The sequence below is a fragment of the Acomys minous genome (assembly GCF_964271855.1).
Source record: "Acomys minous genome assembly, chromosome: 6".
Lineage (NCBI taxonomy): Eukaryota > Metazoa > Chordata > Mammalia > Rodentia > Muridae > Acomys > Acomys minous.
Genome location: NC_140487.1, coordinates 102,096,305 through 102,115,937, shown reverse-complemented (window position 1 = coordinate 102,115,937; position 19,633 = coordinate 102,096,305). Strand labels below are relative to the sequence as shown.

The 19,633-nt window shown below is 55.4% G+C and overlaps 3 protein-coding genes across 4 annotated transcripts; 2 read left to right on the top strand and 1 right to left on the bottom strand.

Moving 5' to 3' along the window:
* The first annotated feature begins 3,063 nt into the window (after nt 1-3,063).
* Nucleotides 3,064-6,719, top strand: TEKT2 (tektin 2). Its single transcript, XM_084788125.1, has 10 exons — nt 3,064-3,127; nt 3,801-4,007; nt 4,112-4,237; nt 4,353-4,558; nt 5,025-5,168; nt 5,254-5,368; nt 5,476-5,583; nt 5,741-5,884; nt 6,009-6,088; nt 6,425-6,719. The coding sequence occupies exons 2-10, from the start codon at nt 3,852-3,854 to the stop codon at nt 6,636-6,638; spliced, it is 1,293 nt and encodes a 430-aa protein (XP_084644251.1). The 5' UTR covers nt 3,064-3,127; nt 3,801-3,851; the 3' UTR covers nt 6,639-6,719.
* A 367-nt stretch (nt 6,720-7,086) lies between these two features.
* ADPRS (ADP-ribosylserine hydrolase) lies at nt 7,087-12,261 on the top strand. Its single transcript, XM_084788126.1, has 6 exons — nt 7,087-7,326; nt 9,777-9,873; nt 10,116-10,323; nt 10,405-10,589; nt 10,892-10,992; nt 11,462-12,261. Exons 1-6 carry the CDS (start codon nt 7,116-7,118, stop codon nt 11,752-11,754), a joined length of 1,095 nt encoding a protein of 364 aa, XP_084644252.1. The 5' UTR covers nt 7,087-7,115; the 3' UTR covers nt 11,755-12,261.
* A 1,129-nt stretch (nt 12,262-13,390) lies between these two features.
* Nucleotides 13,391-18,151, bottom strand: COL8A2 (collagen type VIII alpha 2 chain). Of its 2 annotated transcripts, none has more exons than XM_084787643.1 (2): nt 17,974-18,151; nt 13,391-17,416 (listed from the first exon to the last, which is right to left on the bottom strand). In XM_084787643.1, exons 1-2 carry the CDS (start codon nt 18,134-18,136, stop codon nt 15,498-15,500), a joined length of 2,082 nt encoding a protein of 693 aa, XP_084643769.1. In that variant the 5' UTR covers nt 18,137-18,151; the 3' UTR covers nt 13,391-15,497. The 2 variants fall into 2 exon arrangements, with proteins under 2 accessions (XP_084643769.1, XP_084643770.1); XM_084787644.1 differs by having other exon boundaries at nt 17,992-18,151.
* Between the last annotated feature and the right edge of the window lie 1,482 nt (nt 18,152-19,633).

Here is a 19,633-nt window from a genome sequence, read left to right as displayed (position 1 = left end):
GCAGAGGGAATATCTTAGCTACCTGGGTCTCTCCTTGGCTTGGGCCACAGCTGTACACATGCCCCCCTTCTAACTGCACTTGACAAGCTAGGACCCCACCTTCATCAAGCTGCACAAACACCCAGCCTTGAAAAATGGAATAAGTTTCTCTGTCTGTAACCACCATCAATGACCCCCTTCATGGAACAGCCTTATTCAAACAGTCTCCTAAGTATGTGAGGATACAGAGTGAGTGGGCCCATCCAGCCTATACTGGTCGGAGGTAGGTGTACGGTTAGGCAAACTGTGTCCTCTGAGTAAACTCTGAGGGAGAATCCCCTAATTACTATGCAAAATTAGGCATACATAAAATTAAAAACAGATGCATTGTGGGAAGAAATATGTGCAGTAGGGAAAAAAAAAGTTTATGTAACCCAGAAATATCAATCAAAATAGAGAAGTATCCAGATTTTATATGTGTTTGCATTTGTTTTGTTTTAGAGTTTTCAGATTTCCTGCTTCTTGGTCTGTCTCTAGGATCCCTCATAATCCAGAAGGCCCCTTGACAATCAGGGTCTATAAAAGCAAGGACAGGCACAGCAGACCTACTGGTCTGAAGAACAGGACCTGAATCAAATCTTTGGTCTTAGTGAGGAAAATCCAACATCCTGAACTGCCCCGAAAGTAAAAGGTTATTAGTGGATAACTATCTCTAATCTGGCTCCGGGACCCTAAACCTTGTAAAAAACAGAAACAACAAAAACAAAACACAGGGCTGGAGAGATGACTCACTGGTTAAAAGCACCACCTGCTCTTCCAAAGGTCCTGAGTTCAATTCCCAGCAACCACATGGTAGCTCACAACCATCTATAATGTGATCTGATGCCCTCTTCTGGCCTGCAGGTGTTCATACAGACAGAACACTGTATACATAATAATAAATAAATCTTTTTAAAATAAAAATCACTCGCTGCCCAGCAGGAGTTCTGCTAAAACACATGCTCTAGCTGCCTCCTCAAGAGTCAGTGCAAACTGACCTGTCAATTACCACATAAAGAGAGCAAAGTCATTGGGGCTGGAGAGATGGCTCAGAGGTTAAGAGCACTGGCTGCTCTTCCAGAGTCCTGAGTTCAATTCCCAGCAACCACGTGGTGGCTCATAACCATCTATAATGTGATTTGATGCCCTCTTCTGGCCTGCAGGTGTACATGTAGGCAGAGCACTGTATACATAATAAATAAAGATCTTTGAGAGAGAGAGAGAGAGAGAGAGAGAGAGAGAGAGAGAGAGAGAGAGAGCGCAAAGTCCCTCCGGAAAAGCTGCTTGTTTGGAGACACCAGCAATAGTATAAAGCCTTTCTAGATGGGCACAGTCATCGCTGTCTCTTCAGCAGTGTCCACTCTCAGCCCTTAGGAGTGTGCTATCCTCTATTCTGCGATAAATTCTGCCCATATTTCACACCGTATTGTGTGTCTTGTCTTTCAGTGGAGATCACAAGTGCAAGGAGCCAAGGGGAGTCTAGCCCGAAATCACAGTAAAACGTGCTTCATAGTACTACCTTGTCTCCAAGACAAAGAAACAAGTAACACCTACACACAAAATTTTGCTAAAATTAATTTGCTAACCCATGTCAGTACACAAATCTACCAAGGAGATCCCAAAGTAAAGCCAGCTTAAAGAGACACAATCATCCGAACGCCAGCGTAGACGTTTGTTGTTCCTGGCTGCCCATTCAGCCATTTGCGCAGCTCCGATAGCCGTTTCTTTCAGATGGCAAAAACCATCTGGTGTGATTTTTTTTTCTTCCAGTAGAAAAATGGAAGGATTTTGGAGCTAAAAGAATTCAAAAGACCTCAGGGCTTTCATTAGATGCTACCGTAGTAAAATAAATACCTGGCTGGTGAATGGGCAAGCATGTGCCAGGAACTCGCCAAAGTTGGAAACTTCAGCAATGTTCACACACCACACAGAAGCCGAGCTCACTGAAAGTGGTGAACATCACAGTAACAGGGTACCAGCTGCCTGGCGTTTCCAACACAAAATGACAGAACACCGTATCACTCTGGTTTTGTTGTTGTTGTTTGTTTTCTCAAGACAGGCTTTCTCTATATAACCTTGGCTGGCCTGGACAGCCAAGGCTACATAGAGAAGAAACTCTACATATAAACATAACAACTCCTAGTCATGTCTCATTTGTGAGCTGTATGTTAGAGTCTACAAAATAGCCTGTGGTGGTGTCTCACACCTGTAACCTTGGTACTCAGAAGGCTGAGGAAGGAGGATTTGAGGCCAGCCTGGGTTACACAGTGTGTGTGTGGAGAGGGGATCTGTAATTTTTTAAAAATATGTTTTAATTTTTCTGGGCTTCAGAACTAATGGGGCAGGAAGGACCTCCCACTTCTTCGAAGGAAGCCCCACCCTCCACTTGCCTACCAAGTCCAGACACCTCCCCTATCTTTACAACTTCGCTGGTAAGAATAATACATTCTGCTGGGCAGTGGTGGCGCACGCCTTTAATCCTAGCACTTGGGAGGCAGAGGCAGATGGATCGCTGTGAGTTCAAGGCCAGCCTGGTCTACAAAGCGAGTCCAGGACAGCCAGTGCTATACAGAGAAACCCTGTCTCGGGGGGGGGGGGGAGAATATGTGTTAATTGCACGCCCAAGACACAGTTTTTGTAATCTCACCCATTTCTGGAAGGAGACACCACCACCACCCACCCCACTCACCCCCAAGGAAATCGAGCCTGAGCGGAAAGCGAGCCTGAGAACAAAGCTTTTTACTGTTCTTATACATCACCCATACTTTTATATATATATATATCAGAGGAGTTTATTAAATGAGCATGAGGGGAGAAGGAAGGGGGGAGGGGTACCCCAGATAGAGAGAGACGGAGACAGAGACAGGAAGAGTGAGAAGAAGAGCCATCACCCATACTTTTAAAAGCTTGTCAATCTAATGCGTTGGTCAAAACTAAAATGTCCAGTTCCTAGATCCGCAGCTGCGCTGTTGCCCCGCCAAACTGGGGCCCAGGTGACGGCGCTGGGGCGCAGGTGACCGCGCGAGGAGGGGGCGGTTGCTCGGCAACCAGAGCCGCAAACAACAGGACTTTTCCAGACGGGGGCATAGAGGGCGAGCGGGGAGCTCAGGTGAGGGGCTGCGGGGGGCGGGAGAATCCTGGGGCTGACCTCCTAAGCCAGACTTCATGCCGGGGTATTGACTAAAACCCCAAAGGCGCAGCCTATGCTGGGGAAGGGTCCTGTAGGGTGCTAGACTGACTTCACCTCCTACCGGGCAGCCAGGCTGCTGCTCCTCCTCCGTACCAGGGCGGGGCAAGAGACAGGGCGGCCCTCCCTACCCAGGTAGCTGGTTCCAGCCTGGGTGCGCCAGCCCAGTCATACCACCCCGGAAAGGAAACAAGACTTTTTTTTTCCTCAGATCCCCTGTGGGCCTGGCCCAAAGCCTGGGAAAGTGGGATTGTTGGAAGCAGGGGTGGAAACCATATTAAAAGGCATGCTTCCCTGCCATCGCTTCACAAGCATTTGGCGTCTCCTACACACACACACACACACACACACACACACACACACACACACACACACACACACACACCGGCTCTATCCTTTCCTTTACACGCCCTTGCAGGCTTCAGGGCTTTGTGCCTGAAGATGGACCACTGAGGAAATATAGCTTGATTGCTACACAGGAAAGTTGAGCTGGGGACTGTGTTGGAAGCCTTCCCAGCCGACTCTGCGGAAAAGGGCTTAGAGCCAAGAGGACAGGATCCAGGTCCTGAAAAGGCACGTTGTTTTTCCTCCGCAGGTGGTGATCTGAAACCAGGCCTAAGGGCTTCAGACCCTTGGCTTCTTAGCCATGGCTTCGCTGAGTGTCAAGCCAAGCCAGCGCTACCAGCTCTCAGACTGGCGCACCAACAGCTACCTGTTGTCCACCAATGCCGAGCGGCAGCGAGATGCTTCCCACCAGATCTGCCAGGAGGCCCGGATCCTTCGAAATGAGACCAACAACCAGGTTGCCTGCCTCTCCTCGCCCCCTCCCACCCCATTCCAGCCTCGTGGGCCACGGGAGAGCCCTCAAGCACAGACATCCATTTTCTTGGGTTCTGTCTCTTCCAGACTGTTTGGGACGAACATGACAACAGGGTTCGCCTGGAAGAGAGGATCAGCACTGTCAACCGATGGAAGGAGATGCTGGACAAGTGTCTGACCGATTTAGATGCTGAGATCGACACCCTGACACAGGCAGGGAGCCAGGGCTGGCGGCCATAGGCCTAAGCCCCACCCTACTCCACTTCCAGATCTGGGAAGCCACTGCTCCCCTCTGCTGAAGTGAGTCCCCCATGCCCTGCCTTTCTAGATGAAAGAGTCTGCTGAGCAAAATCTGCAGGCCAAGAACCTGCCTCTGGATGTGGCCATCGAGTGCCTGACCCTGCGGGAGAGCCGGCGAGACATTGATGTGGTGAGGGACCCTGTGGAGGAAGAACTGATTAAAGAGGTGGAAGTCATCGAAGCCACCAAGAAGGCCTTGCAACAGAGGATCAGCCAGGCCTTCCAGCAGCTCTGGTGAGGCAGAGGCGGTCCTGAGCACACTCGGGTGCCCTGGGAGCACCCCCGGGGGTTTGTGGGTAAAGAACGGCTGCCTGAATGATACTTTCTGTCCCTCCCGGCCTTCTGGCAGAAGCCACTGGTTGTTTAGAGCATGCTTTCCACTGCCTCCTCATTGTTAGGACCCTACTCTAGGCAGCTGCTGTTCCTGCCACTGCTCTCGGTACCTTAACTGTAAGTGTTCATGCAAGCATGCATGCATGTGAAGCCACAAACCTGTGCCTTGTGTCTAGGGGACACTCATGAGGCTTGGCTGCTCTGTCTCGGAAGCAGCAGCACCAGCATCGTCACACACACACACACACACACACACACACACACACACACACACACACCACCCTCAGCATCCTTGCAGTCCAATGAAAGCTGCGTGGGGGGAGGGAGGGGAAACGGGAGATGGTTCCAACACTGTCTCCTTCCCCAGCCTCATGCAGGAAGTCCGGCAGACGCTCAACTCTGACCACCGAGATAAAATGGAGACCCTGGAAATCGACAGGGGATGCCTCTCTCTCAACCTCACTTCCCCAAACATCTCTCTGAAGGTCAACCCCACCCGAGTCCCCAAAGAGTAAGAATAGTATTTCGGGCAGTCCCTCCTCCCCAACCCTTGGAGGCTTCCCCCTGTTGACCCCGTGGTTTCCTTGCCTCCACAGCTCCACCACGCTGCAGCAGTGGGATGACTTCACTAGGTTCAACAAGAACCACGCGGACGCGGAAATGAAGTCAGCCATAGAGCTGAGGGAAGCCATCGCTCTAACTATTGCTCAGGTGACTGAGCCCAGGCCGCCGTGGTGTTAGCCCTTCCCCCTGACTTAAAACAGCAGCCTCCCAAGACCATGACCCCTCCTCTTGCCTGGCTCGCTCCTGTCATGCAGACGAACAACGAGCTGGACGCTCAGAGGGTTGCCACCGAATTTGCCTTCAGGAAGCGGCTTCGGGAGATGGAGAGCTTATATAGTGAGCTCAAGTGGCAAGAGAAAAATGTGAGTGTTACCCTGCCCAACCCACCCTGCTGTGAGGCGAGGCACAGATGCTCTGTCCAGAAATTCTCAAGGGGGCGGGGGCGGGGGGTTGGAGGAAGAGGGGGGTTAGCCCTAGTGTGAGTCTTGCCCAGTTGGGGAACAGCAATGTTCGCCGCAGACCTTAGAAGAGATAGCCCAGCTGCAGGAAGATATTCGGCGCCTGGAGGAGGACCTGCGCAGGAAGATGATGAACTTGAAGCTTGCACATACCCGGCTGGAATCCAGAACCTACCGGCCCAATGTGGAACTCTGCCGGGACCAGGTAAGAAAAGATCCCTGAGGGGACTGCCCCCCCCCCCACTGGTGGAGCAAGCATTCTGAGGGTGGCCGTGAGGGCAGCTGAAGGGCAGTGTGGCTGAACTGCATCCTGCCCCCTCTGCCTCCAGACACAATATGGCCTCACTGATGAAGTGCACCAGTTGGAGGCCACCATAGCAACCATGAAGCAGAAGCTGGCCCAAACACAGTAGGTTTAAAGTGTGGGAAGGAAGGGTGGGAGACACTGTCCAACCATGAGATGGGCTGTACTTTTCCTGCTGGTCCCTCTGGGCTTTAAAGCTGGCGAAATGACAGCCGGGTGTGTTGGCACATGCCTGTAATCCCAGCACACGGGGAGGCAGAGGCAGGCGGATCACTGTGAGTTCGAGGCCAGCCTGGTCTACAAAGTGAGTCCAGGACAGCCAAGGCTCCACAGAGAAACCTTGACTCGAATTAAAAAAAAAAAAAAAAGCTGGTGAGCTAATTACCCTGGCCCTCACAGCCTGATGCCGGGCTGTGAACTTTCGGTGCCTCCTCTCCACAGGGATGCTCTGGATGCCCTGTTCAAGCATCTGGCCCGGCTACAGGCTGATATTGCGTGTAAGACCAACTCCATGCTGTTGGACACCAAGTGTTTGGACACCCGACGCAAGCTGACGGTGCCAGCTGAGAAATTTGTGCCCCAGGTGGACACCTTCACGCGCACGACAAACCGCATACTGAGTCCAATCAAAACCTGCCAGCCGGAGCTAGTCTAGCCTTGGTGGCTGAGGGAGGAGGGAAGGTGGGGATGGGGAGTGAGGAGGGTTCAGCAAAACTAATAAATATGGAGTTCTCAGGCCAGGTTCTATTGTGTTACCCATGAGGTCCAGAAGGAGACACACCATCTGGATGATGGAGTGGCCTAGGACTCATAAGGGTCAAGCATCCGAAAGTGACTCCAGAAGGAATGAGAGTGCAAAGATAAGGGTGCTCACTCGCGGGCAGCAGTAGCTTTGGTTGGGCACCCTTCTTGTTGGGGTGCTTTTAAAAGGGTCTCCTGCGGATTCGTTCGCCAAGGTAGGAGGCAGCAAAGCGAAGCGTGCGAGGACTGCGGAGTTCTGCGGCTCCAAGCCGCCAGGTGGCGCTGTGGGGGTGGGCCTGCATGCTGAGGCTCCAGACCACAAGGGGGCGCTGTAGGGACGCGACCGCGGAGGCGGCGGCGGCGCCGGAAGTGGCGTGTAGCCCACGCGCGCATGGCGGCGGCAGCGATGACGGCGGCAGGCGGCGGCGGGGCTGGTGCGGCCCGCTCCCTCTCGCGCTTCCGAGGCTGCCTGGCGGGCGCGCTGCTGGGAGACTGCGTGGGCGCGGTCTACGAGGCACACGATACGGTTAGCCTGATGTCAGTCCTGCATCACGTCCAGAGCCTGGAGCCGGACCCCGGCACGCCGGGCAGCGCGCGGACAGGTGGGCGGGGCGCCACCCGTCGGGTCCCCGAGGCCCGGCTGAGATTCCGGGGCGTGCGCACGGACGAGGCCACCGAGGAAGGCCCCTGCCACCCTGTCGGTTTCCTCCAGCTCTCCCGTTAATATGTCTCCTGCCATGTCCCCCGGCAGGTTTCCTCCAGGTCTCCCGGTAGTAGGTAGTAGGTGTCTAGCCATGTTCCCCTGTCTTGGCGAGAGCAAGAGCTTTCAGTTCAGTCGTGGCCAGCTTTCTCCGAATCTGTTGGCCCGGTGTGGGCGTCAGCAGGCTCTGTCCTTAGCCTTAATCCCTTCCTTTCGCTTGCGTGGGCAGCTTGTCCTCCGACGCCGAGTCCAGATGTCAGCAGAGGACTCGATTCTTCTTGGAGAGCATATAAGCATAGTAACAGGCGGCCATCATCAGATCCCCAGAGGACACCATGAGTAAGAGGCACATCGAGGTAGAGGAAAGAGATGAGGAAGGACAGGTTTGCTCCGAGAAGCAGGAAGATAGTAACAGAACTAGAGGGAAGAATTTGAAGGTGGAGACACTGGTGGGTTACAAAAAAGTCGAGTGAGTCGAGGAGAACATGAAAAACATATTAAAGGAAGCAGAGATAAGGCGAGGACAACTGTTTTATTATGGTTTGATAAGATGAAAAAAAAGTATTTTGGGTTGAGTGGTAATTGGGACCTTGTGGCTGCAGAAAACCCAATTTAAGAAGGTCTGAGTGGAAAGCCGGGTGTGGTAGCGCAAGCCTTTAATCCTAGCACTCGGGAGGCAGAGGCAGGTGGATCGCTCTGAGTTCGAGGCCAGCCTGGTCTACAAAGTGAGTCCAGGACAGCCAAGGCTACACAGAGAAATCCTGCCTTGGGGAAAAAAAAAACAGTGAAAAGAGTTGGCACAGTGAAGAGTCCAAAGGAAGTTCCTGCCTCAGACAGGACTAAGTCCAGGAGCTCAGCCCGTCTCCTAAAGGCTCGATTCGTTCCTCTCTGCGTTGAGATTGCCTTTGGGGGCTGCTCGCTTTGCCAGCCTTTTCCTACGATGTGGTCCCAGTAGCCCTGCAAAAGAGGTTCCCCTTTTGGGTCAGTCTCCACAGACGTTGCAGCTTGAGGCTGGAGCCCTGCCCTAAATAAGGGACTGTCCGTAGGAGATGGATGGCTGATAGCCACCGCCTGAGAAGGCAGGAGGTCAGCCCCTGGGCTGGGACTGAAGCAGAGTGGCTCCCTCGGGAAGGTCAGGCTACAGTGAGCTAACGGAAGGAGACCGGATGGCCCCCTCACCCACGGGGGTGTGGTTGGGGCGACAGAAGAGAAGGGCAAAGAGCAACCCCTTACCCCAGTGGCCTTTACCTTTGCCCCAGCCGGGAGAGACTCGGAATGTGTTTACTGATATGAAGGTAGGAGGCAGGGAGGGGACCACCTGGGAAGAGGGAAAATGGAGTTCGGCCTACATGGAGGGAGAGACTCATGAGAAGAATCAACTTTATTCTCGGTCTGCTCAGTGATGCAAAGGCCCTGTCCCCCAGCAACTTAGTAGCCTCTTTGAGTGTGGCGTGTTGAACATGTGGTGTCACACACCTGTAATCCCAGCACTTAGGAGAAAGAGTCAGGAAGCTCACAGCACAGCCCTAGGCCAGGCAGAACTACACAGCGAGACCCCATCTCAGAAGCAAACAAAAGGGGCAGCAGACATGGCTCAGCAGTTAAGAGAACTGACTGCTCTTCCAGAGGACCCAGGCTCAAACGCCAGCACCCGCATGGCAGCTCACAACCGCCTGGAACTCCAGGCCTCCCTGGGCACACCAGGCGTGCATGTGGTGCACAGACAAACATGGAGGCAAAAATACCCATACAGAGGAAAAAAAATTATTTTTTAAGGACAGAGGGTTCCAGAATCCCTGCAGCTAAGGGACTCAGAGAGGAGGTGGGCGGAGATGGGGAGCAGGCCTGGCTGGAAGGACTGGACCCAAGTGCTAGGATTGGTCCTGAGCCTGTGCAGGGGAAGCTGTGAGATGCCAGGAGGGGACCAAGCTGGGCAGAGTGTGGTTACCAAGCCCATGAGCTGAGATCCCTCCCTGAAGGCAGCAGCAGCAGCTGTTTTGATCGGGAGACTGAAAAGAAGGCAACGTCTGACTTGAGAGGTTGAGGCAGTGCTTAAAGCCACACTGGAGATGGGAGGCAGTTAGCCCAGGCAGACCACATTGATGACTGGTGAAGGGAAAAGGGGGTGGAAGGTTCCCCTTCAGAAAGCAGCAGGGTGCCGTGGCCATCTTGTCACAGACAGTAGCTGAAGACCCCAAGGCTGACATCTGAAGACTTGCTAGCTTGCAGGAGGAAGGGGTAAAAGGTCACAGCAGGGTCATGGTAGAGGTCAGCTGTTGGGCCAAGAGGAATAAGCATGCTACCGTAGCCCTGTGGGTTGCCCTCACCCACCCCACCACCCTTTTTCTGCAGAAACATTGTACTACACAGATGACACCGCCATGGCCAGGGCCCTGGTGCAATCCCTGCTGGCCAAGGAGGCCTTCGACGAGGTGGACATGGCTCACAGGTGAGGGGGTGACCCTGGCATGAGTCCAGCCAGGCAGGCAGTGGTGCTGCAGCCCTCAGCACCCCTTCCCGCAGCAGAACCCTTTCTCAGGCTGACACCAGCCCCCCAAGCTGAAAGTGACCACACTGTATACACAGGCATCCTAGGCACCTCGCCTCCCTCCCCTTTAGCCCGCCCCAGCCTTTTCTTGTAGCCCTGAGAGGCACCTTCGAAACCCTGACTGCCTCCCTTCTCTCCACCAGGTTTGCCCAAGAATACAAGAAGGACCCTGACAGAGGGTACGGAGCCGGGGTCATCACTGTCTTCAGGAAGCTCCTGAGCCCCAAGTGCCGCGATGTCTATGAGCCTGCCCGAGCCCAGTTCAATGGAAAGGGCTCCTATGGCAATGGGGGTGCCATGCGGGTGGCGGGCATCCCCCTGGCCTATAGCAGTGTCCAAGATGTACAGAAGGTACTGGGCAGGCCGGTCACAAATACCCCTTTCCCGACTCTGTCTGCAGAGACATGTGACAGTGGCTCCTCCTCTCCTTAGTTTGCCCGGCTCTCAGCCCAGCTGACCCATGCCTCCTCCCTGGGTTACAACGGTGCCATCCTGCAGGCCCTGGCTGTGCACCTAGCTCTGCAGGGTGTGTCATCCAGTGAGCACTTCCTCAAGCAGCTTCTGGGCCACATGGAGGAGCTGGAGGGTGATGCCCAGTCGGTCCTGGATGCTAAGGAGTGAGTAAAGGCTGGAATGAGGGTTGAGGCAAGTCAGAAGTATGCACAGGGCAGGGGTCGGGCACCAGGCACGGCCCCAAAGCCAAGCCTCCTGCCTTCGCTGGGAACCTATGGAGTGGTTAGAAGAGCCCCCTTGCTTCCGAAGATTCACGGCCCTCAGTGTCTCAAGGAACAACACTGTTAAGGCACATGTACCTACATGGGTGGGACTTGGTGTCCCCAATTCCTCTTATGACTCCCTTCCCCCTGCCTGTATCTCTGCCTGCTTGCTGACATCTCTAATATTGTTTGCAAAACCCCAGGTTGGGTATGGAGGAGCGGCCATACTCCAGCAGGCTGAGGAAGGTGGGAGAGCTGCTGGACCAGGACGTGGTGAGCCGAGAGGAAGTAGTGTCTGAGCTAGGTGGGTGGACTCTGACTAATATGTACCCCAGCTAAGCACAGTGCAGAGAGGGCTTCTGGGACCCCTGGAGCTCCTCCTTGTCGGGCTCCTGACAGGACTGGGAACACAGTGCCTGCAGTCTTGAGGGTCAGTGTCCCCAGAAACAGCGACTGGCAACCAGTGTGTCGACTAGTGGCTGTGGATGTTAATTTACCTGGTACCTGTGCGCCGGGCACTATGTGGAGTGAGCCCTTCATGGTGAACTGCCCCCCAGCAGCCCTGGGAGAGAGCAGAATCAAAGGCAAGAACAGGACTAAGTGGGACCTTGCCTGGCCACTAGCAGGCTTGGTGGGTCACTGGTAGTCTCAGGGTAGGGCCTGAGATCTCAGGCCTGGCCCTGCACCGAGCTGGGTGTGCTGGCTCTCAGCCTGTGGCAGGAAGCCTGTGGCAGGGAGGGAGGTCAGGTTCCCATGCTCCGCCTTTCCCGCAGGCAATGGCATTGCCGCCTTGGAGTCTGTGCCCACTGCCATCTACTGCTTTCTGCGCTGCATGCAGCCTGACCCTGAGATCCCCTCCACCTTCAACAGCCTCCAGAGGACCCTCATCTACTCCATCTCACTTGGTGGGGACACAGACACGATAGCCACCATGGCTGGGGCCATTGCTGGAGCTTGCTATGGGATGGAGCAGGTGCCAGAGAGCTGGCAGCAAAGCTGTGAGGGCTATGAGGAGACAGACGTCCTGGCCCAGAGCCTACATCGAGTCTTCCAAGGGAGTCTGTGAGGACCACAGCTTCAGTGGCCCTGTCAGGCCCATCAGGACCAAGGACATCTCAGATTGGAATCCACAGTTCCCGTAGGCTGGCTCGCCTGTCCCAGCATTCCTAGCGGTCAGGCTGAGGGCACCCTTGGGACTGGAGTCTTGGGACAGACTGTGGAATAGTGAGGACCTGGTGCCTTCTTCGGGGCTACAGCTCTGACTCTGTGGGGTTGTATGACACCCCAGGGCCCTCGGAAATGTGAGGAGCCAGGGCTGGCTTTCTTTGGAAAGGCATCTGTGGCTCTCGCTCTCTCATTTAGAACACAAGACTTGCGGGAGCATCCTGTCTCCGTCGGGTTTTAATGAGTATAAGAGTCAGCTTGTGGCTGACTGGGCAGAGCCAGCAGTGGCTTGTGTGGCTCTTGAGGCTGGCATTCACCCTACCCAGTGGCAGCCTGGCCTTGGCCCTCACTGGAACGGGCTCCTTGACAGCTTCTGGTGGAAGTCGCAGCAATAAACAGTTCCATGTAAGCCCCAGTGTGTCCTGTTTCTGTCTCTACTGATGCATTGTCTTAAGTAGTGACTCCCTGCCTGGGCTACATGTTCCCAGTCCTGGGGCCCCAGTGCAGTAGCTGCTGTGTTATGGGGCAGTCTTCCGCTTCTGCCCAGGAAGGGCAGAGTAGGCAGAAGCAGTGACTTTTGTCAGCTAGGCATCTGGTGAATGCTTTGCCTGAGACACTGGGTAGAAACAGTCTGATTGTCCTGACTTCATCAAATAGCCCAGGCCTGGCTGACCCAGGAAGAGGGGCCCTGGAGGCGGTGGCAGAGAGTGAGTGTCCCAGTGGACTGTTGGATGCCTCATGTATCTTGGGGCCCATGTTTTGTACAGCATGTGTTATAAAGGACAGGCGAAGCTGGGCACACCTTTAATCCTAGCATTTGGGAGGCACAGGCAGATGGATCTCGGCATTTGATGCCAGCCTGGTCTACAGAGTGAGTCCCAGGCCAGCCAGGGCTCCAGAGTGAGATCATGTTGGGAGGAAAAAAAAAAAAAGAAAGAAAAGGAAGGGCACTTGAAAAGACACCTTCCCATGCACCCCATGAGGACAATCTCTGAGCATCCTTCCAGGTTCAGTGAAGGGACAAGCGTGTGTGGCTAGCTGAGTGGTTAGCCTGAGGTTGGCTTCCAGCCAAGCTGAGGTCCTATCAGGTTAGGCATTTATCAGGTTCACTGTCAGATCCCCAGAGTCAAGGACGTGAGCATGTTGCAAGCTGTGAGCAGGCACTTTCTGCGCAGGACAATGCCCCCTACCTGTCAGCACGCGGCCTAGCACAAGCCCCACTGCAAAGATTGACAATTTCATTCATAATCTGTGTCAGATGTTGTAACTTGGCCCTTGGGATCCTGAGCCAACTGTCAAGTTCCAGTGCTTCTGAGAGCCTGCAGGAATGTTCCACCAAGTTCCATCCGGCTCCAGCCACTGCCCTTCTTTGGTTTCATAGAACGCCTCCGAGTTTGCCTGGTGGTGCTGAGGCAGGAAGGGAGCGGGGTGTGGTTCTGAGGGCCTCAGGAGCCTGAATGGGCAGCTGTGAGGAAGGTGCACTCCTCAAGAAACCAGGAAGGAAAGCACTTGGATGCCAATGAAACAAGTCAGGGCAGTAGTGTCTCTACAACAGGTTTTATTGGGGGGTAGTCAATATAGTCAATACTGTCTTTTTTCCTTTTAAAAAGTCCCATTTTTTTTTTCCTTCTGGTTCCCCAGCGCGATTTCCCTGAACCTAACATGGGGCACATGGTAAGTAGAGAGGAAACTCCTACACCAGGTTAGAAATGAAGTCATGAGTCGAAAACCTCTGTCTTAGAACAAGGGCCAGAATACACAGACGCGCAGGCTGAAAAAGTGTCACTGTCGTGACAGCGCCACCTGCCGCTCCAATCTATAAGCATCTCAGGCTCGCTGACCCTTCCCTAGAGGCTTCTGGGTGGAGACTGGCAGCTCCGCACTGACCCAGCTTTCTGGGTTCCCTGGTATCCAGGGCTCCCTCTGGGAGCTGGTTCATCTCTGGCCTGTCCAAACCCACCCCTAACACATCAGCTTAGTGGCTTTGACCCAGGGAAGGTGGAGTTGAACAACAGGCCCAGCAGGGTTGCTCTGAGACCCCAGCTGGTTCTCTTGGGCGCCCCCTACCCTCGCTCCCACAGAACTTCCTCTTGCTGTAACAAGCAGATCCGCCTTTGGAAGCTGAAGCCAACAGTCCACTAGGCTGCTTCCCCCCCCCCCCCCCTTGCCACTGTCGGCAGGGGAGGAGGCGGGGCCCTCTTCCTCAGTCCATCAGCACGGGGAGCCGAACGTGCCCAAATCGGAGCACAAGAAGGATTGCCAATTGAATATCCCAGATTCGCACTTGGTACTGTTAAGTGGCTGACTAGGTGAGGACTGAGGAAGGTCAGAGGCCACAGAGGGAAGCAACCATCCTTACATAATCAAGAAGGACCACCATCCCTGCCCCCAGCTGAGCCCAGCCTGAAAGGGGGGTGAGGGTAGGGGGTGGGGAACGGGCTGGGAAGTAAGCCCACCTGCTTCCTGCAGGAGCATCCTGATTAGGGAGGGTCGTGGAAGCCCTAGAGCCAGCTCATTCCAGTGGACCCGCTGGCATCCTTTGTTTCAGAGCCTTTCAGCCTCTTGGACCCTACCCCCGCTTAGAACAGGAAATTGGAAGCAGAGGGCAGAGAAGGAGGACGTGCCCACAGATGAGCCCTCTAGTAGACACTAAATACCCACGGCGTGGTTCTTATTAAGGCGAAAAAGAAATCTTCGCCCACAAGCTCGTGGGCCTCTCTGCAGAGAGGGCCCAGCGAGAGGCGTGCTGCCTTGAAGACACTTAACTTTGGAGTTGGCAAACGTCCCCTAACGGTCTAATAAGGAGAGAATTAGCCCACCCCCAGCAGGTGAGAGGCGAGAGGGAGGGACGCTCCTGTTTGCATGATCATCAGTCCGGCTCGGCTCTGCAGTCTGTGTAGACACTACACAGAATCCCGTCTCAGCCCGTGGCCGTCGGCCCTCATGCTCGAGAGCCAGAGCTTTGGAGATAGTCAGGGAGACAGAAGAGCTACCGACCTGCCCCAGGTCCGTGCCCCTGTCCCCTTCACAGATCTCCACAGATGGCCGCTTTGGGAGTCTTCCAGGGGCCAGTAGCAAGGGCCACACAACGGTCCCCACCAGGACAGGTCTTGGTTCCACAGATTCACTCTTGGGGGAGGAGGGTCTATCCATGTGGACTGCCTCCATGGTCCCCACTCCCCCCAAAAGGAAACAAAACCTCAGAGAACCTAATGTCATCCGTTGGAGGCCCCTGGGGAGCTGGGACAGGCCTGGCGAACACCAGAAGCCCCTGGCCCGTTCCATGCTATCTAAGGCCAACAGGAAAGCCACCTCTCCCAGCAGTTTCCTGGACTCACAAGGGGGCTGAGCTGAGTGCTCTGGGGGTGCTGCCTGCAGACCAGGCAGGTCCAGAACAGGGTACAACTCCCCCACCACCACACACACACACACACAGAGTGCACCTGGGGGGAAAGAAAATTAGGCCAACCTCTTCCAGAAACAACTTCGGCCTACAGAAAGCAGATCAGTCTCCTCGGGCCAAGGCCGCCGGCCACCTCTGTTTGGCTCTTGCTTGTTTCCTTTCAAACGGACATCTCTGTAACTCGAAAGGTCTCTCTATCACTAAAGAGGAGGAGGCCAGGGCAGCAGGGTGCCCCCAACAGGTTATGTGGGACACAGCAAGAATCCTGAGAAGGAAGAATGGATGTACTCGGTGGAGTAGAGGCCATTGGCCTGGTCTGAGGGCATTTGCACCCACACCTGGTCATTGGGCCGCAGCTGGAGCACAGCTCCTCCAGACGCCTGGTCCAGATAGCCTTTCTTGTACTCGTCGTAGGTGTAGGTGGCTGGGACGTTGTTCTTGTACAGGGCCACCCACACATTGGTGCCCTTGACGTGCACGTGGTAAGCAAAGTAGTAGACCCCTCCCACTGGGCAGGTGAAGATCCCAGTAGCTGGGTTGTAGCCACTGTGGCCATTGTAGAGAGTCCGGTCAAACCTAACTGGCATGCCTGAGGCCGGGAAGGGCGAGGTGAGCACCGCGGTGAAGGCTGGAGTGGCATGGGCTGACAGCTCACCCAGCCCAAACTGTGGCCTGCCTCCTTTGCCCAGCACAGCACCTTCCACGCCACCGTTGGGCAGATGCAAGCCTGCAACACCAGTCTCATCAAAGGCCCCAGGGGCACCAGGAGGCCCAGGAGGCCCTGGGGGCCCAGGAGGCCCTGTGAGTCCTGGGGAGCCAGGGACTCCAGGAGGCCCTGTGGGCCCAGCAGAGCCAGGTTCTCCCACTTTTCCCTCTCCGGGAGGCCCTGGAAGGCCTGGTTCACCTTTCAGGCCTGGCAGACCCTGGGGCCCGATGGGACCCGATGGGCCCTGGAGTCCTGGGATCCCAGAGGGACCCCTCAAGCCAGGCTGGCCAGGAAGCCCCAAGTCACCTTTCTGCCCCAGGGCTCCTGCCACCCCTGGCCCCCCAGGGCGACCTGTAAAACCTGGCTCACCCTTGGGCCCGGTTGGTCCAGGGGGTCCATGGGCCCCAGGAAGTCCCCTCTCACCAGGGAGCCCAGGCTTCCCAGCTAAGCCATTAGGCCCTTGGTCACCCCGAATGCCAGGCACTCCTGGGGGACCTCCAGGCCCTACCTCTCCCTTGGGCCCAGGGGGCCCACGTCTACCAGGAAGCCCTGCAGACCCAGGAAGGCCAGGTGGACCCCCAAGGCCCTGTGGACCCTGCTCCCCTGGCTCCCCGTCCTCTCCTGGCTCCCCTCTGTCCCCCAAGAGCCCTGGGGCCCCAGCTGGGCCCCTGTCTCCCTTAGGTCCTGGTTTGCCTGGAACCCCATAGCCAACAGGCCCTATCAGGCCAGGGGGGCCCCGGAGTCCTGGCTCCCCTTTAGCCCCTACTGGGCCCTGTGGCCCTGGCACCCCTGCTGCCCCTGGCACCCCCACACCATCTACCCCAGGGGGCCCTTTTGGACCCACAGCTCCTGGCTCTCCCCTAGAGCCTGGAACCCCAGGGGGCCCAGAATCACCTTTGTCTCCAGGGGCTCCTGGTAACCCATCCAAACCTGGTTTGCCCAAGCCAGCTGGACCAGGCAGCCCAGGGGGCCCAGGGGCGCCTGCCTGCCCAGGGGCCCCAGGCAATCCGGGTTGGCCCACTCCGTTATCACCTTTGAGGCCCCTGTCTCCTCGGGGTCCGGGCTCTCCCTGGGGTCCTGGCTCCCCCCTAAATCCTGGAGGTCCTTGCACTCCCTGGGCACCTGGTTTTCCAGGGACAGTAATGCCTGAAGGACCTGGAAGTCCAGGGGGGCCCGGGGGCCCCCTGAGGCCCTGGTCCCCTCGTATCCCTGGCTCCCCTCGCAGTCCTGGCTGCCCTGGCGGTCCAACCTTGCCTGGGAGCCCTGGGGGACCAGCTTTGCCCATCCGGGAGAAGCCAGGGGGGCCAGCAGGGCCTGGCTGCCCGTGGAGTCCAGGTTTTCCCGTGCCTGGTTTCCCCGGGAAGCCAGGGGGCCCAGGGGGACCCCGAGGTCCAGGCTTCCCAGGGGGACCTGGCTCGCCTTTCAAGTCCATTGGCAGCAGCGGTAGAGGCATTTCTGAAAGAGAGAGAAGAGGGCAGTCAGGGACCTGGGCAATGGGAGCTGGGCACCTCCTTTACCATGCCCCCATGACAGTGTAGGAAGCACTGGGGATGGACAGGCTTCCCACTGGGGAGCACATTCCCAGAGCTGTCCTTCCATGATGGGAGGAGTTCGGAATTGCCCAGTTGCCATCCTGGGAGCACTGCAGGCGTCCTCATCTAGGGCTCCTTGTACTTTACCCAGCCAGCCTTGCCCAGCAAACTTAGAATTCTATTCATGGCCGCAAGACCTGATGGTGGGATGGCCACCAGGTGGCGCCAGTAGCCCACTTTACAGACCAGTGTAGTTGCTTCCTTACCTGCCCAATCCCACCCACTCTTATATGTAGGCCACCTGCATCAACCAACCACAGGCAGCTTTTGGCCCTCTAAAGCTCAGAAGCCCTTCCACCAGGAAGAAGCGGAGCTGGGAAGATGTCTTTTGGACACTGGGGAGCTGTGGACTGCAGAATCTGGAGGGGCTTAGGGAGCTGGGGTGCAGTCTTAGGTACTGTTGAGTAGGGAGGCTCTCACCCAAGTACTGGCCCTTGCCTTCTCGGAAAGGCGGCCCCACTGGTCCTTTCTGCATGGGCTGTACATAGTTCACTGGGGCATATCCAGCTGCGCCCCCAGCCCCGCCACCAGAGGACGCTCTCAACCAACACCCCAACAGCAACAACAGCAGCGAAGGCAGCATGGCGTCTGCAGTTGTGCTGTAGGGAGAAGAAGGAAAGCTGTCACCAAACCAGCCACCAGGACCAGGCGTTCAGATCAGAACTCAGTGGTTATTCAAAAGCAAATCTCAAAGTCACAGGTCTGCTGTACACACTGCGGGCTAAACCTTCCTCAGCACATCCCTTTGCTAACGCAAACCCTTTCCTGATGAGGTCTCTGCCACCCATGTGCAGGCCAGGTACCACCTGGGCTCTTCAGTCATCTCGACACTGGCACAGTGGTGTCGCTGTCACCCACAGTGTCCAGATGATAGGGGGAGTCAGGTCTAGAGTTTGACAAGTACTTGTGATGCCCCACCACACTGATGTCCTGGACTCCCATCCTGCCGTCTCGTCTCTCCCAACTTTTACTCTGGTACCCAGGACTCCTTACAGGACAGCTCCCAGGCCCCAGTAACCTCAGTAGCTCTGGGCCTCAGTTTCACCTTCTGCTTAACCATCAAGGCCCCTTCTTGCAAATGCCTCCTGACAGCTCACACAGTCCTTGGTGTCCCAGCTGTCCTATGCCAACTTGAATACACTATTCACCAGAGAGAGGGAGAGTTTGGGCAAATAACATGGGGTAACATGCCTACCCAAGTCTTGTATGCAAATGTTCACAGCATTAAATTATCCAGAACAGTCCCAAAGGCAAGCCCACCATCGCCTAACCGGGATGCTAGCACAGCGGGCATGCTTTCCATATGATGCACTCCATTTTAGTTATTTTTATTTATTTATTTTTATTTTGTTTTGTTTTTTGAGACAGGGTTTCTCTGTGTAGCCTTGGCTGTCCTGGACTAGTTTTGTAGACCAGGCTGGCCTCGAACTCATAGATCTGCCAGCCTCTGCCTCTTACAGGGCTGGGATTATAGGCATGCGCCACATGCTCAGCTGATGCACTACTTTTTTTTTTTAATGCCTTTTTAATGACCATGCATTTATTTGAGGGAGAGGCGAATAGGAGTGTTGCAGTCAGACGACAACTTGTATGAAGTTGCCCTTCCACCATGTAGGTTCCCAGGATCAAACCTCAGTCACCAGGCTTTGCCGCAAGCTCCCTAACCCGCTGAGCCATCTCGCAGGCCCCAAAAAACGCTTTTTAAAACTAGGCATAGAGGGGCTGGAGAGATGGCTCAGCAGTTAGGCACACTGAGTGCTCTTCCAGAGGTCGTTCCCAGCAACCACATGGTGGTTCACAATCATCTATGATGTGGCCTGATGCCCTCTTCTGACCTGCGGGTGTACCTGCAGGCAGAACACTGTGTACATAATAATAAATAAATAAATCTTTTTTTAAAAAAAAAAAGCTGGGCATTGAGGGAGGCTGGGAAGATGGCTGAGTAGCTGAGAGCACTGACTGCTCTTCCAGCTAACCCTGGTTCCATTCCGAACACCCATATGTTGGCTGCCAACTGCCTGCAACCCCATGTAGGTGACAGAGAGCAGTTTTCTTTGTTTCTTCCTGTCGCTCTGGCTAT